General features: G+C 35.7%; 1 protein-coding gene across 1 annotated transcript in view; it reads right to left on the reverse strand.

Annotated features, from left to right (window-relative positions):
• Positions 1–1,652: 1,652 nt before the first annotated feature.
• DARS1 (aspartyl-tRNA synthetase 1) overlaps positions 1,653–17,420 on the reverse strand; it is a 67,159-nt gene continuing 51,391 nt past the window's right edge. Inside the window, exons 11-16 of the mRNA XM_065880116.1 lie at positions 9,038–9,184; positions 7,465–7,507; positions 6,003–6,083; positions 4,493–4,604; positions 4,233–4,304; positions 1,653–2,315 (exon numbers count right to left, since the gene is read on the reverse strand). Coding sequence (XP_065736188.1) covers positions 2,224–2,315; positions 4,233–4,304; positions 4,493–4,604; positions 6,003–6,083; positions 7,465–7,507; positions 9,038–9,184 — 547 coding nt within the window. The 3' untranslated portion in view covers positions 1,653–2,223. The remainder of the gene's footprint in view (positions 2,316–4,232; positions 4,305–4,492; positions 4,605–6,002; positions 6,084–7,464; positions 7,508–9,037; positions 9,185–17,420) is intronic.

Raw genomic sequence — 17,420 nt, forward strand, 5'->3', positions numbered from 1 at the left:
TTAGCAAGTCTAATTCAGTAGTACATACACAAAATAAGACATCATAATCAAGTAGTATTTATTCCAGAAAAATATCAGGAATTTGTATTACTATCTGTCATATTCAAAACTAAAGGAAAAAAATTGCAGCAAATACAGAAAAAGTATTTGACAAACTCAAGACTCATTCTTTTTTTTTTTGCGGTACGCAGGCCTCTCACTGCTGTGGCCTCTCCTGTTGCGGAGCACGGGCCCCGGACGCGCAGGCCCAGCAGCCACGGCTCACGGGCCCAGCCGCTCCGCGGCATGTGGGATCTTCCCGGACTGGGGCACGAACCCACATCCCCTGCATCGGCAGGCGGACTCTCAACCACTGCGCCATTATTATACTATTTTGGGGCTTGGGGATTATGCAATACAGAAAAAAATAGGTATAGTTCATTTTATTCTTGGTGTAGCTTAAATGTATTTAACACTTCTGGGGTGCCTACCAAACTCAAGATACTTTGGTAGGTTATGAAAGAAAGATATAAAAATTGAGTCTCTACTCTCAAAGAGCTCATAATCTAGATGGTGAAATAAATTAACTTTAAAAAATAACGGGCAGGGCTGCCCTGGTGGCACAGTGGTTGACAGTCTGCCTGCCAATGCAGGGGACACGGGTTCGAGCCCTGGTCTGGGAAGATCCCACATGCCGCAGAGCAACTAGGCCCGTGAGCCACAATTACTGAGCCTGCGCGTCTGGAGGCTGTGCTCCGCAACAAGAAAGGCCGCGATAGTGAGAGGCCTGCGCACTGCGATGAAGAGTGGCCCCCGCTTGCCGCAACTAGAGAAAGCCCTCGCACAGAAACGAAGACCCAACACAGCCATAAATAAATAAATAAATTTAAAAAATAAAAAAAATAATGGGCAGATATTTATGATCCAAGGGTAATGTTCTACCTTTCTGACCCTCTCTTTTCTGTATTATTTTTCCTTTTCCTATAGGAAATATCTGCATTACATTATTTTGTTCCTCACCATTATGTGTGGTTCACCATAAAATTAACATCAGCATCAACATATTTAAAACTTTGGAGGAAAAGTGTTTCTAACTGTAATTCTTAAACAGAAATTTCATTTTGGGACGGAAGTGGGAGAGTGCATTTTAGTGACATTCACGAAATGCCAGTACCAGTTAAAAACAAAACCAGAAAATTCTGCAATATTTAAAAAAAAAAATTTTTTTTGTGTGGTATGCGGGCCTCTCACTGTTGTAGCCTCTCCCGTTGCAGAGCACAGGCTCCGGACACGCAGGCTTAGCGGCCATGGCTCATGGGCCTAGCCACTCCGCAGCATGTGGGATCTTCCCGGACCGGGACATGAACCTGTGTCCCCTGCATTGGCAGGCGGACTATCAACCACTGCGCCAGCAGGGAAGCCCCTCTGCAGTATTTTTTAATCTATGTGAAATAAACTATTAAAGCAACCGAAGCTTTCAGCTTTAAGAACTGTATCCTTACACCCATCTGAATTTACCTCTTGATTAATACATGTTATGCATATATCAGTTTTCATTTGCTTTTAATCATTTACATAAACGGGATGTCTATTTTTTTCTTCTCCCAAATTATAAATGCCAAGAACCAGTTATAAAATCACATTGCCATGAAGTTACACAGAAACAACTATAATTAGCTTTAAAATTTTATTGAAATTCAGGTTTAGATTATTTAACAATGTATTATATTGTATATTTTCTAACCAGTATTCTCACCTGCTTTACATTTCTGAGCACAATTTTTAAGAATTGATATTTTCTGCCTAATTTTCCATGATATGCCAATTATACATTCATTAAAATCTCAGATACTCCCCTAAAATTCTTACCTCAACATCAGAATTTAAAAAAATAAGACCAAATATTGAAAATGTAAGACATTAATATTGTAGCCACTGCAATATAGAAAAGAAAATTTACACAATATTAACTGTTTAAAATTGCTGTTAACATTTATTGTAGTAATGCAATATATGAACATTTAACATAACAATATGAATTTTTCATTAAAATGTTCAACCATTTCCTACTGAAGCATGTCCAAAGTTATAAAAATCTTCTCTTTTAAAGTAACCTATACTGAATTAGTCCAAAAGTAATTGTGGCACTTTGGATAAGACATTTATTTTATTGCATATTTTAAGTACCTAAGGTACAGCCTGATTAATAGCAGGTACTGGAAAGAATAGAAAGCAACAGTTTCCTTAAGGAGTAAGTCGTTTGGGGTCACGGGGAAACATTGAGGTCTGACGAACATTGTGCAAGCCCAAAAACAGCATAGTCACTCGTTCCAACCCTGGAGAAAACAAAATAATCATTAATTCATTTTCTGAAAATCTCCCAAGGTTTTACCTATTGAAAACTACCAAAATAATATCACTGATCAACAAAATGCTTTTCCTTGTTAGGAAGAAAAATGACTTCTATTATTTTGAGTTTAAAATGGAATATTTTGGGTCTGATTCAGAAACAGATGATGCTGTATGTGGGAAGGACTAAATGAGATATTCTTAAGCTGTATGGATTCTGTGAAATGTGAACTACAAAAATCTATGTAAATATCCAAAATTTATGATCTAAACAAACAAAAAATATTTTATAAGCCTAATACTATGTTTTCAAATGAGACCAGATTTTAATTATGTAGTCCAGGCCATCAGTGTAAGATGAAAGTCATAAACTTGTTCACGGAAATTTGATTTAACAGAAGTTACCAGAAATTTATTATAATTCAATACACTTGAAACATAATGGTTCCTAGCATAAAAGACTCTATAATACATTATTGTACTAAATGTATTGAATGTAGAAGAGTCTGATTTTGACATGTGACTTAAATACTATATTACTGACAAGAATTAAGAACAAGTATCACCTAGGAAACACAGCAAAACTAACAAATGAAACTTTTTGTGTGCAATATGATGTATCTAGTTCACTGACTTGTAGCAGGCTAATACATCCCACAAAGAAGGCAAGGTCAAAGAATACTTTTATATATCAACAACTTTTAAGTTTAATACATTTAACATCTAAAAGTAATATAAATAAAAGAATTAATACTTATATTTCTATTCCTTACTCAAAAACATCTGCAGACGTAAATTTGAACCTTGTATTATAGTAACCTAACACTAATCAAAATAAATCACCATATCCCATCTTCCACTCAAATATTAATTAACAAAAATAGGTAGTATTTTGATAACCATTCAAGTGTCTTTCTTCACAAGCACGATGAAAATTTACATAGTCAGTTACAAAAGTCTGTAAAATATCATGCAAAATGCACATCATTCAATATTCTAAGAGAAAATAGCCATAAATTTCCCATTGAAATTTAAACTATGTATATATTCAATGTAGCATTGTTTGTAATAACAAAAGGCTGGTAATACCCTACATTTCTATCAACAGGAAGCTGGTTAACAAGATTACCATGCGCCCTTTCAATGGATTCTATGTAGTGATTAAAAATGAATGAAAAAGCTGAAGTATTGATAAGGAACAACTTACAAAATATAGTAAGTGAAAAATGCAAGGTATTGAATGGTTTATATAGTATAGTATAATTTGTATAAAAAATGTATTTTAAAAAGTGCATGTAGCTTTGCATATTAAAGATTATCTTTGCAAAGGCAAAGAGGAAACTAGAAACAATAGTTTTCTGTAGGGAGGTGAATGTACACTCTTCTATATGCTTTGAATTTGAAATTTTTGTAAGTATATTACCTGTTTACCAAAAACCCCAAAACAAACAATAGAAAACTTAAAGAGTTTTTGATACGGACGTCCAAAAGTTGAGTAAGTTAAATATTTACTCATTTTCAATCACAGAGCAGCATCTTACATATACTCTAGAAGTGGTTCTACAAGCCAATGAAATGTTACATTTCAACAAAAACATTTAGCAGCAATCTGAACTAACCTGAGGGAGAGCTTTAATCTGGGCTAACCTGAATGAACTCATGGGTACAGAAAGAAAAGAGGATACTCAAAATCAAATTTTCATTTAGTCGTAACTCACTTAAAAAATTCTTATAATTCAAATTTGTATTACACTTAGCACTTGTGAACTTATTTGTAAGCAATAACAATATACAGAATTTACTTTTTGGAGTCTAATGCTGAAGAAATTTCGTTAGAACTGAATGAACACTTTGACAAATGAAATCTGGGTTGGAAATATTGTCATAATACAAAGAAATATTACCAATGCCTCCACCAGCATGAGGAGGGGCTCCAAAGCGGAAGGAATCAATGTATGCTTTAATTTTCTCCAAATCTACAAAACAAACATAAAAAAAACCCCACATAATTTATCATCTTATTTAGCTTAAAAAAATTGCAAAAGCAATTACTGTACAATGAAGATTAAAACAAATGACTGTTTCTGAAAATTCTTTAAAGGGTTTTAAAATTTATTGTTTTCAGAATATACATGGCCCTCCTCAATATATTTAAGTTGTTTACCAATTCCATGATGTAAGGCTCTCTCTGTTAGCAGCTGAGGATCATGTATTCTTTGAGCTCCTGACAGTATTTCTTCTCCTCTCATGAACATATCATAAGAGTTGGACAGTTTCTGCAGGAAAAACAAACAAAAAAATACCACTCAAGTGGCTATCACCCTATCACACATATGTGGAAAAACACCCTTTGTTGCATGAAGAGCAAGTCCATTTTTTCCTACAATTAATGATGGAATCTGCTCCAATAAACATGATTTGTTTCTCTAAAACAGGATTAAACTAGTGAGGGTTGAATAATAAGTTCTTCCTTGCCTCTATCAGATTTTATGTTCCCCTTCTCCCACACCTTCCAACAACAAATCAGAACATATCTTCTTTTAAGAAGTAGTGCTGATTCTTATTTCACTTTATCATCTGAAATTTTTTAAGTGTGATATGATTTTGAGATCACTTTTGGAACTTCAAATTATCAACAGGTGTTAGTCTTTTTAACTTTTAAAACGCCATTATTTTAAGGAAAGTAAATTGAACATCAATTTACCATAGCTCAAACTATTCCTTATCCGGTTTTAACTTCTTTCCTTGTCTTTCAATAAACCAATGGTTCTCAAAGTGTGATTCCTGGACTGGTAGCTTCAGTATTACCTTATCAGAAATACCAATTATCAAGCCCCACCCCAGACCAACTAATCAGAAAGTCTGGTGATGGGGCCCACCAATCTGTGGTTTCAAAGCCCTCCAAGTGATTCTGATGCCCACTAAAGTTGGGGAACCAGTGCAGAGGAAAAACAATGAAAAGCCACAAGACATTATTTAGATTAACTACCAGGATAGAATGTGAATTCTTAGTTCAAGGTCAATAATAAAATGATTTGGTAAAGTCTTCCAATCTATTAATAGTATCTGTTGTTTATATAGTGTTACTTCCTCATACATCTTTAAAAATGACATGAGGAACTTCCCTGGTGGTGCAGTGGTTAAGAATCCGCCTGCCAATGCAGGGGACACAGGTTCGAGCCCTGGTCCGGGAATATCCCACATGCCGCGGAGCAACTAAGCCTGTGTGCCACAACTACTGAGCACCTGCGCCACAACTACTGAAGCCCACGCGCCTAGAGCCCGTGTTCCGCAACAAGAGAAGCCACCACAATGAGAAGCCCACGCGGTGCCACAAAGAGTAACCCCTGCTCGCTGCAACTAGAGAAAAGCCCGCACACAGCAAAGAAGACCCAACACAGCCCCCCACAAAAATAATAATAATAAATTAAAAAAAGAAACACATGAAAATTATTTTTAATACAGGTTCTGGGGACTAATTTTCTAGAATATTCAAATTTCACAGTATCATTTTGACCTGACTGACGGAAACTAGTAGCAATACGTATAAAAACGTGTCCATCAAAACTGCAAGTTACTAATGAAAACCATTATTCCCATTGTACAACTTGACACAGTGACAATAAAGTTTTCCCTCTTCCCCCAAACAGGTTATTTAAAATCAAATTACTTACAGGATTTCTTGGGTCAGGCATGGTATAGAAAGGTCTTACAGCCAATGGATATTTATCAAGAATATAAAAATCTGTATCATACTATAAAAAGAATAAATATGATTAAAACAGATTTTTAAGAAGTTTAATGAAAGTAAAAAGAAGGCTACCATTTCAATTAACTGTCTTTTTTTATACATGTTTTGTTCTTCAAAATTACTGTAATTACACTCTATATACAGTAACTATTCTGCTTCTTTCAAGTAACACCTGTATCCTACAGTATTTTGCCATGTTATAAATTCTTCCAATATACTTAATTTTTAGGAGTTGTTGACTATTCGATCATAGTTCAAATATGCATTTTTCGTTTTCTTTTTTTGGACATGTAATATCTTTACAATTTCTCCTCCATTGAAAATTATGCTGTGATAAACTTCTTTGATTTTCATTTTTTTGCATTGCAATTCTAGCTCATTTAGTTTTTCAGATGCATTTTATAAGTATTTTTGTTAAATTATCCCAAATCTCATTGGGTTTTACAAAAACTACATTAAATCTATAAATTATTTTGGGAAAAACTGACGTCTTTTACTATATTCATCTTAAAAAAAACCTTGATTATTCCCCCCAGTAATTTAAATTTTCACTTAGATATCTAATATTTTAGATACTAATTTGGTAGTTTTCTTAGATGAAAACTACAATTGAAATAAATAACATTAACATGAAATTATGATACTTTTGTTAGAAAGAATATGTGACCTACATTTAGTTAAAAAGAAACCAGTCATGTTTCAACTGTTTTGATGTTAAACATTTTTCCTAAAACTGGAGCATAGAGAGAATGTCAACAGAGCTGACAAATTAGAAATGGCCCTACTGAAACATCATTTTAAAGGTATAAACTCAGTACTATGCAGTTTCACAAACAGGCTAGTTCCCCAGTCAGTTGAACAGTTTTGAGTGCAACCAGCAGGAGGAGCTCAAGGACTGTTTTTATTCAATTACACAATTTTCTTAATTCCTTTAAAGATCACACTAAGTTTAGTTTTTCTCTTCTTTGGAATTTTAGAAAATGAGATAGGAAAGTAGCTTTCATGTAAGAGGCATAAAGGAAATTCATTCACCCTGTAGTCCCATGAATTAGCAAAGGTAGTCAGGGAACACCATTTCTAAATAATTTAAAATCATCTTGAGGTCCTAACTAATCTGACAATCAGACCTAGACATCACTTTAGAGGTACCTCAGTACAACTTATACAAAAATCAAATACTGAGCTAATCATGCCATTTGGGCAAAGCCTGTCTGAGTACTTTTTATTTTCCTAAGAATTAAAAAAAATATATTATCCCCCTTGGTTTTTATTTATTCTGGAATATTACCATTCTAGGAAGATTAGCCCCCCTTGCAACTGTTCTCTAGTTCCAGGGTATGTTTCAAATTTATAAAAAGAAATCCAGCATGTACAAGAGTCCTTACCTTTTCCTTTACCAAACGACCCAACAGTTTTTCATTTGGTGTACTGAAAAAGAAATCAGATATTTGAAGATCAAACAGCAACTTAAAAGAGTTTTAAGTTAATAAGGAACCTCTTCTATTTGAAGTTCTCAAAGGATAAAAAATTTAGCGAAAATACATAGTTGTCTATTCTGCTCCTTTTTAAAAAGGCAACTACTACTGGAAACCAGTTATGAGTGCACCTGGTACAGTTAGTAGGTGCTGCTCAATAATATTTAAATAAATAGAATTTAGCAATTCACTGATTCACAAATAGCATGGATGAAGTAGTTTCCTACAATTACAGATAATGAAAGTTTACCATACCAACATAGGCTTCTCTTGCCATTAAATGGTTCTACTTCAAAATGGTCTCTCCTTTTTTACTCTTTACCAAAGATTTATAAAACAAAAATCAGTATTTCCAAATAAAATGTAACAGTGTATATATATAAACCAATTACATTTCTATAGCCAGGACTTTGCTACTATAAGTTCTATCCTATTTAAGAAAAATTTCCAAAATACTTACAAAAATATTATCTAACTTAAAGTAATTATAGAATTTATGGTTTTCCTTAAAATGTCATCTAGCAATGTACAGGATGATTAAAACAATATATATACATATGTGTAAACACAAACACATATATATTTGTTAAACAAATAAAGGTAAATGAAGGGTTTTGGGTGAAATATGCTTTTAAAAAAACCCTAAAACAAAATAACCCTCTCTTCCTTCCTATATTGATATGAATTATTGTGTTGGCTTAAATATTTTAACTTAAGAACCCTTGAATAAAACATAAGTAGACAGAAATCTCTAATTTTTATTAAACTATATAATTAATTTCAAAATTATAAATTGTTTGATCTGAATTTAGATAATATAATACAGTTATATCAAAGATCAGTGACTTGTATAACTTTTAGAGATCTTTAAAAGTTTCATACCCTAATCCTGTATGGGGACAGATTTAGGCTGTTGTCTACACCCTCTAACACCACTGATTTAGAGAGAGAGTTCACATATTAGATGATAAAATCACAGGCAAAAGGCCCTATATTTTCTTTAAAGCATTAGAAATATGAAGCAGGGGGAAAAATGCACAAAAATGGTGTTTATAAACAAAAATACTGAAGCTTAGGCAAACCACACAACATTTTTTTTTTTTTTTTTTTCCTGTACGCGGGCCTCTCACTGTTGTGGCCTCTCCCATTGCGGAGCACAGGCTCCGGACGCGCAGGCTCAGTGGCCACGGCTCACGGGCCCAGCTGCTCTGCGGCATGTGGGATCTTCCCGGACCGGGGCACGAACCCGTGTCCCCTGCATCGGCAGGTGGACTCTCAACCACTGCACCACCAGGGAAGCCCTAAACATAACATTTTTATTTCAGATCACACATTGAACAAAACAAGCATGATACTATATACCAAAATTAATAAAATTGAAGTTTATCAACTGAGTGAAAAATCCATCATTCATCAACATATTTATTCTTTTGTATCTTAAATCTAATTACTAAAGTTTTAAAAATCACAAAGACAAACAAACCTTAGATCTTCTTCATCTCCCATTTCAATTCCGGCTTCCCTAAGCATAGCTAATGCTTCACAATACTCTAGTCTTAAAGTTGGCTCCAAAAATTTGAATGGCTCACATGGGAACTGTTTATTCACCGTCTGAATTTCAGTTTGAAACCTATTTGTACAATGATTAAGAGTTAATAAAAATGTGTGAAATAAATGTTTTCCCCACATGAGGTCACTGTGGCAATACATAAATGTAAAAAAAATTTTTAACCAATACTGGTGAAATAAGGAACATACAGCTTTTTTTCTTCCACACACTCAATACACATTTTTTTCTTAAACAAAGAAGCAACATTTTTAACATTTCATTGGAGTTATTATATGTGCAGTGATAAGGAAAGGACAACTTGAACAGGTTCTGGGGTAGAAACATGCCCTTTCCAGCTGAACCTGCTCATTGCCACAGATCTCCTAGCTGTCCCAGGAGCCTGTACTCAAGCGGGCAGGTGACATGGACCCAAGAGCCTATATACTATTAGTTCCACGGTTCCACTGATAACAATTTTGAATTCAGAGACGACTCAAAACGAAATGCTTTTAGAGCAAAGCTCTTTCATGTAAAATCAGCCTCAGTATAGAAATTGCCTCAGGGACTTTTAGGCTCTTCAGTAGTAGAAACAGCAGCTAAGAAAAAATATCTGATAGGTATTGAATATCTGTTCATGTCACATAAAATCATGCTTTGAAACAGTGTATGTACCAGAAAAAAACTTATCAAGAAATTAAGTTAAATAAGGAAATTTAAATACTTAAAAAATATTTAGCACCATTTCTCAATCTCATTTGTCATCACAGTGGCATTAAGGGATAAAAAACTTTTATAATTCATATCAGCTCACATTGTTAGATACATAAAATACCCATTTTATGAGGCATTAAAAAATCTGACTTTTTAATACTTTAATAACACTTGTTATCATCAAGGAAGACCAAATTAATGAACACTTATCTTCCCCCATTCTCACTATACCATAAGTTTGTTTAAGAGAGTGCCTGTTTCTTCCTCATTTTAATAATCACTATAGTATGTTTATTGTCTACCTTCTAAACAGGAGGCACAAGACAAATGTTTACTGCACTAAACTGCTGCTGTGGAAGATGCTAAGATTGAAAAGGTATATTTTTACTAAAGTATTTATGGATGAAATGATAGCTGAGGTTTGCTTCAAAATAAGAGGGCAGGGGGGAAATGGGTAAAACAAAATTGGCCATGGACTGACAATGGTTGAATTGGGTGATGAGTATATGGGGTTTCATTAGGCTAGTCTATCTACTTTTGTAAGAGATCTAGAATTTTCCATGATTAACAGAATTGAAAAAAGTATGTTTACATTCTATGAAAACAGTAGAAATAAAAACACTACTACTTCCTGATTAGTCTTAAAGTTTTAATGGAAGTAATAAACTTTAGCCATTGATTTATTCAAATCTTGATATAAGTAGGGTTAAGATGACCCCAATAATTAATTTTTAAATTGCTTTGCTTTGGATATTAACCCCTATTCATGTTAATCAATGGTAATACAAAAATATGAATATTAATATTTTAATACATTATTGACCGGAGATGTATTAATACGTCTTTTGTTACCCATATGTCATTGACCAGAGACGTATCAATACGTTTTTAGAGAGTGATACAATTAACATCACCGTGCGGAGTTGTTAGAGCTTAAAATTGATCAAGGACAGCTTATGATTGTCATTATCATTCACATTTTGCTCCATTAGGTTTTTGTTCCAACCTTGTATATATTATAAATGCAAGTTTATTACCATAAAATTTTCAAAAATGATACATCACAAAATTTTGAGTGAAGAAGAATTTTTCAGTGAATTTTATGCAGATACTTTTTCTGACTGTCCGAGTGACGTATATACTAGTGTCTCAGAAGACAACAGTTCTTCAGAATGTAGTTCTGATTTAGACGACGTGAATATCAGACAAACAAAAAGACAAAAAACCTTAGTGATTGATCCTAATAAGGAAAGTGAAAATGAAACTCAAGGTGCTAGAGAATGCTCCTTTGCTTCTACAGAAGAGTGGACTGAAGACAACATTTCACGAAAATTATTACATTTTACAGATGTGTTAGATGTAACTATTAATGTAACAACACACAAAGTGTTAGTGAAATAACAGAATTAATTTTTGGTAACAACTTTTTCAAGCTGGTTGCTTCTCAAACAAACTTGTATCGTACACAGAATGAAAAATCATATAAAAAGTATGATAAGGCTTTAAAATGGACAGATGTAACCAATAGTGACATGATGAAGTTTCTTGGATTAATAATTTTGATGGGACAAATAAGAAAGTCACACTGGAAAGAATATTGGTCGACTGATCCCTTACTTGAAACACACCTATCTTTCCAAAGATTATGACAAGAAGAAGGTTCGAACAAATAATGACATTTCTTCACTTTAACAATAACTCAGAAACTCTACTTCCTGCAGACAGAATTTCAAAAGTTAAAACTTTTTTGGATTATTTTCTACCAAAATTTCAATTGATCTATATACCCAAACAAGAGCTATCACTTGAGGAGGCAATGATAAAGTGGACAGGACGACTCAGATTCAAAACCTATAATCATGGAAAACTTACAAAATATGGAACTTTGGTCAGGATGGTTAGCAAAAGTGAAACCGGATATATATGCAACCTTGCGATTTACATGGGTGAAGGAAAGAAGCTGCAAGAAACTATTATCGGTCCTACAATCACCTTGGTTCATGGCACCATGTTTACCAAGACAATTATTAAAACAGTGTGTCCACATCTGAAATATTGTTGAAAAATAAAACCAGAGTTTGTGGGATTATAAGAGAGAATCGTGGTCTACCACACCAATTAAAGGAGAAATCTAAAAATCTACAGGGGGAGAAATGACATTCTTACGGACGGGAGAAGTGATTCTTCTTACGGAAAGACAAGAGGCTAGTCCACACAGTGACAACTATTCATGATGCCTACACAGCATCTACAGGAAAGGAAGACAGGAGGACTGGCCATTAGATAACTAAGCCCACCTGAATATTAGAGTATAATAAATATATTAAAGGAGTTGATCAATCCGGTCAGTATCTGGCAAACTTCAATATCCTCTGGAAAACTCAAAAATGGTATAAGAAAGTGGGTTTCTATTTGAGTAACTGTGGTTTATTCAATGCATTTAAAATTAACTGTAGCATTAATGCAGAGAATAAAATGACTTACAAGCAATTTTTGTTAGCAGTAGCTGGAGAATGGGTAAGTGACCATTCTGGTGAATGTAGTGGTAGTCCTGTACCTGGTCTTTCTGTGGCATTTCTAAAAGAGCCCCCCACAAAGATCCACCTTGTTGACTATCAGGTAAAAGCACATATTCTAGAGGAAATAATACCCACAGGACTAAAAAAAAAAAAATGCCGCCAGAAAGTGTAGAGACTGCTCTTCCAGGGGAAAGTGCAGTGAAACACAGTATATTTGTAATAGATGTTCTGTTCCCCTGCACAGAGTTGACTGCTATACTGCCTATCACACTCTAATGAAATATTAGAATGCTTTAGTAAGACATGTACAAACTTTCAAATAAATACATTAAGTGCAGGGCTTCCCTGGTGGTAGAGTGGTTAAGAATCTGCCTGCCAATGCAGGGGACACGGGTTTGAGCCCTGGTCCGGGAAGATCCCACACACTGTGGAGCAACTAAGCCCATGTGCCACAACTACTGAGCCTGCAAGCCACAGCTACTGAAGCCCGCACGCCTAGAGCCTATGTTCCGCAACAAGAGAAGCCACTGCAGTGAGAAGCCTGTGCACCACGAGGAGTAGCCCCCGCTTGCTGCAACTAGAGGAAGCCCGCGTGCAGCAACAAAGACCCAACTCAGCCAAAATTAAACAATAAATAAATTTATTAAAAAAAATACATTAAGTGCAAAAAAAGTTGATATTTACTCAAACATGGGTGTTTCAATATTCACTTACATAACAAATCGCTGGCCACAGGCGTTCGTTTCTGCAAAAATCCCCGAGTCAATGATGTGTTAAAATATATTTGTATATTCTTCTGTGAGAGATTAAGTACTAATGATAAACAGGAGAGGGATAGGACAAAAGCCAGATAACCCAGTTTACAACTGACATAGAAACTTAAAATTCCTAAATGCTATATAGAAGACAGAAAGAAGACTTTTATTTCCAAGTTGCCATGTTAAGTCTACTGAGAAAGCCCAGTGATAATGGTGTCTGAATCTCTAATTTGTAAGTAGAGATTTGATTTTAATCCCAAGGGCCCAATTCATGCTTGGTCTGTTGTTACAAAAACCAAAGTGGAAATTTCATATTCCAATATTAAGTAGCGAAGATGTCAATACCTAAAATAAATGAGTTTCACAAACCTCCTTGAATTATAAATGTAAAAAGAAAATGAGAAAAGCTCTATTCCTTCATTATAGTTTCAAAAGATATTTTGTTTTATAGGGAAACATCTGTCGTTCTGTTGACTATCTGAATGAAAAGTTGCTTAAAATAAACTCTATTGAAATGTTTCAGAGAACAAAGGTTAAAACAAAAGGCTGGGAGGACTGGCCAAGATCATAGAGTAGGAAGACCTTGAATTCACCTCCTCCCATGGGCACACCAAAATAACTATTTACAGAGTGACTGTTGATGAGAACAACCAGAAGACTAGCAGAAGGGATCTTCTACAACCAAAGATATAAAGAAGGAACCACAAAGAGACGGGTAGGAAGGGCAGAGATGTGGCATAGTCCACAACCATACCCCCAACGTAGGCAACCAACAAATAGGAGGATAATCACAACTGCAGAAATTCCCCCCAAGGAGTGAGAGGTCTGAGTCCTATATCAGGTTCCCCAGGCTGGGGATCCTGCACCAGGAAGACAAGCCCGCTAGAATGTCTGGCTTTGAAGGCCAGTGGGGCTTGCATTTGGGAGAACTGAAGCCCCCACAGGAAACAGAAAATCCACTTAAAGGGTGCATGTAAAATCTCACATGCTCTGAGACCTGGGGCAGAAGTGGTAATCTGAAAGGAGACAGGGTCAGACCCACTTGCTGATCTTGGAGAGCCTCCTAAACAAGCAGAAGGCAACTGGGACTCACCCTGGGGACACAGATGTTAGCAGCAGCCTTTTTTGGGAGCTCATTCTATCGTGAGGACACTGGTGCTGGGAAGCACCATTTTGGAATCCTCCCTCTAGCCTGTTAGCGCATGGACCAGGCCCGGCCACCAGCCAGTCAGCACTAGTCCTGGGAAGCCCCAGGCCAAGCAGCCAACCACGCAAGGATAAAGCCCCATCTACCAGCAGGCCAGTAGTAGCTGTAGACTCCTTTCCTCCCAAGCCCCCAGCCACCCTAGGATCTGGCCCTGCCCACAAGAGAGCCCAGGATTGGGCCCTGCCAAATAGTGGGCCAGCACCAGTCCTGGGACCTGTGCTGCCCACCAGTAACCAGCAGGCTCTGCACTAGGTAGCACTTGGCAACTAACTGGGCTGGGGGCCAGCCAAGCCTACCAGCATGCCCACAGAAGTCAGCCCTGCCATAACAGAAGGGCCTACACAGCTCACCGCAGGCACCCCCTAGAGCGTATCGCTCTGGTGAACAGAGGTGAGTGTGTTGCTGGGCCCTATACGATGTCTCCTACATAGGGCCACTTCTCCAAGATCAGGAAACATAATCGACCTACCTAATACATAGAAATAAAAACAGAGAATCAGGCAAAATAAGGTGACAGTGGAATATTTTCAAAACAAAGGAACAAGATAAAACCCCAGAAGAAGAGCTAAGTGTAGTGGAGATAAGCAAGTTACGCAATAAAGAGTTCAAGGTAGGGAATTCCCTGGTGGTGGTCCAATGGTTAGGACTTGGTGCTTTGAATGCGGGGGCCTGGGTTCAATCCCTGGTTGGGGAGCTAAGATCTCATAAGCCATGCAGCATGACCAAAAAAAAAAAAAAAAAAAAAAATCAAGGTAATGGTCATAAAGATGGTCAATTCACTTGAGAGAAGAATGTATAAACACAATGAGAAGTTTAACAGAGTTATTAAATATAAAGAAGAACCAAACAGAGATGAAGAATATAGTAACAAATAAATACACTAGAAGGAATCAACAGTAGATTAGTTGATACAGAGGAACAATTTAATGAATTGGAAGACAAAGTAGTCTAAACCACTCAAGTTGAACAGAAAAAAAGAAAGAATTAAAAAAAATGAGGACAGTTTAAGTGACCTCTGGGACAACATCAAGCAGACTAACATTCACATTATAGGGGTCCCAAAAGGAGAAAAAAGTGGCAGAGAATGCATTTGAAGACACAATAGCAGAAAACTTCCGTAACCTTGGAAAGGAAACAGATATCCAGGTCCACGAAGTACAGAGAGTCCCATATAAGATCAACCCAAAGAGGTCCACACCAAGTCACAGTGTAAATAGGCAAAAATTAAAGATAGAGAATATTAAAAGCATCAAGGGAAAAGTAACTAGATACATACAAAGGAACTCCTATAAAACTGTCAGCTGACTTTTCAGCAGAAACTTTGTAGGCCAGAAGGGAATGGAACCATATATTTAAAGTAATTGAAGTTAATAAACCTACAATCAAGAATATTCTATCTGGCAAGGGAGGCTATCATTCAAATTTAAAGGAAAGATAAAGTGTTTTACAGACAAGCAAAAGCTAAGAGTTCAGCACCACGAAACTGGCTTTGTAAGAAATGTTAAAGGGACTTCTCAAATGGGGAAAGAAAGGCCACAACTAGGGAATTCTCTGGCAGTCCAGTGGTTAAGACTCCACACTTCCACTGTGGGGGCTCGGGTTCAATCCCTGGTCAGGGAAGTAAGGTACTGCAAGCTGCGCAGAGCAGCCAAAAACAAACAATCAAAAGGCCACAACCAGAAATAGGAAAATTACAAAGAAAAATTCTCATTGGTAAAGGCAAATATATGGTAAAGGTAGTAGATCAACCACATATAAGGCTAGCAGGAAGGTTAAAAGACAAAAGTAGTAAAATCCTCTATATCTACAATAAGTAGTTAAGAAATACACAAAATAAAAAGACATAAAATATGTCAAAAACATTAAATGTGGGGGAGGAGAGTAAAAACACAGGGTTGTTGAAACGCATTTGAACTTGAGAGATCATCAACTTAAAATAATAATGTATGTACATAGGTTGCTATATATAAACCTCATGGTAACCATAAGCCAAAAATCTATAACAGATACACACATACAAAAGAGAAAGGAATTCATATTAATACTAAACATAGTCATCAAATCACAGGGAAGAAGAAAGCAAAAAGAAGAAAGAACAAAATAGAAATACAAAAACAACCCGAAAGCAAGTCACAAAAAGGCAGTAAGAACATACCTATCAATAATTATTCTGAATGTAAATGGACTAAATGCTCCAATCAAAAGACACAGAGTGGCTGAATGGATAAAAAAACAAGACCCACAAATATGCTGCTTCAAAGACTCACATCTAAAGATACACTCAGACTGAAAGTGAGGGGATGGAAAAAATTATTCCATGCAAATGGAAATAAGAAGGACATTACATAATGATAAAGGGATCAATCCAACAAGAAGATCTAACTATTATAAATATATATGCATCCAACATAGGAGCACCTAAATACATAAAGCAAGTATTAACAAACATAAGGGAGAAATTGCCAATAACACAAAACAGTAGGGGACTTTAACACCCCACTTACATCACTAGACAGATCACCCAGACAGAAAATCAGTAAGGAAACACTGGCTTTAAAATGACACATTAGAAAATGGACTTGATAACAGATGTATATATAGATATAGAACATTCCATCCAAAAGTAGCAGAATGCACATTATTTTCAAGTACACATGGAACATTCTCCAGGATAGATCACATGGTAGGCCACAAAACAAGTCTCAGTAAATTTAAGATTAAATTCCTATCAAGCATTTTTTCCGACCACATGCAATGAGACTAGAAATCAACTACAAGAAAAAACCCTGCAAAACCCACTAATACATAGATGCTAAACAATATGGTTCCCAACAACCAATGGGTTACAGAAGATATGAAAGAGGAAATAAAAAAAATACCTGGAGACAAATGAAAATAAAAACACATCAATCCAAAATCTACAGAATGCAACCAAAGTAGTTCTAAGAGGGAAGTTTATAGCGATACAAGCCTACCTCAGGAAATAAGAAAAATCTCAAACAAGCTAAACTTACACATGAAGAAATGAGAAACAAGCAAAACCCAAGGTTACTATATGGAAAAAAGTAATAATGATCAGAGTGAAAAATAAATGAATTAGAGACTTAAAAAAAAAAGGAAAG

This window comes from Phocoena phocoena, chromosome 7 (genome assembly GCF_963924675.1).
Source record: "Phocoena phocoena chromosome 7, mPhoPho1.1, whole genome shotgun sequence".
Taxonomy (NCBI): Eukaryota; Metazoa; Chordata; class Mammalia; order Artiodactyla; family Phocoenidae; genus Phocoena; species Phocoena phocoena.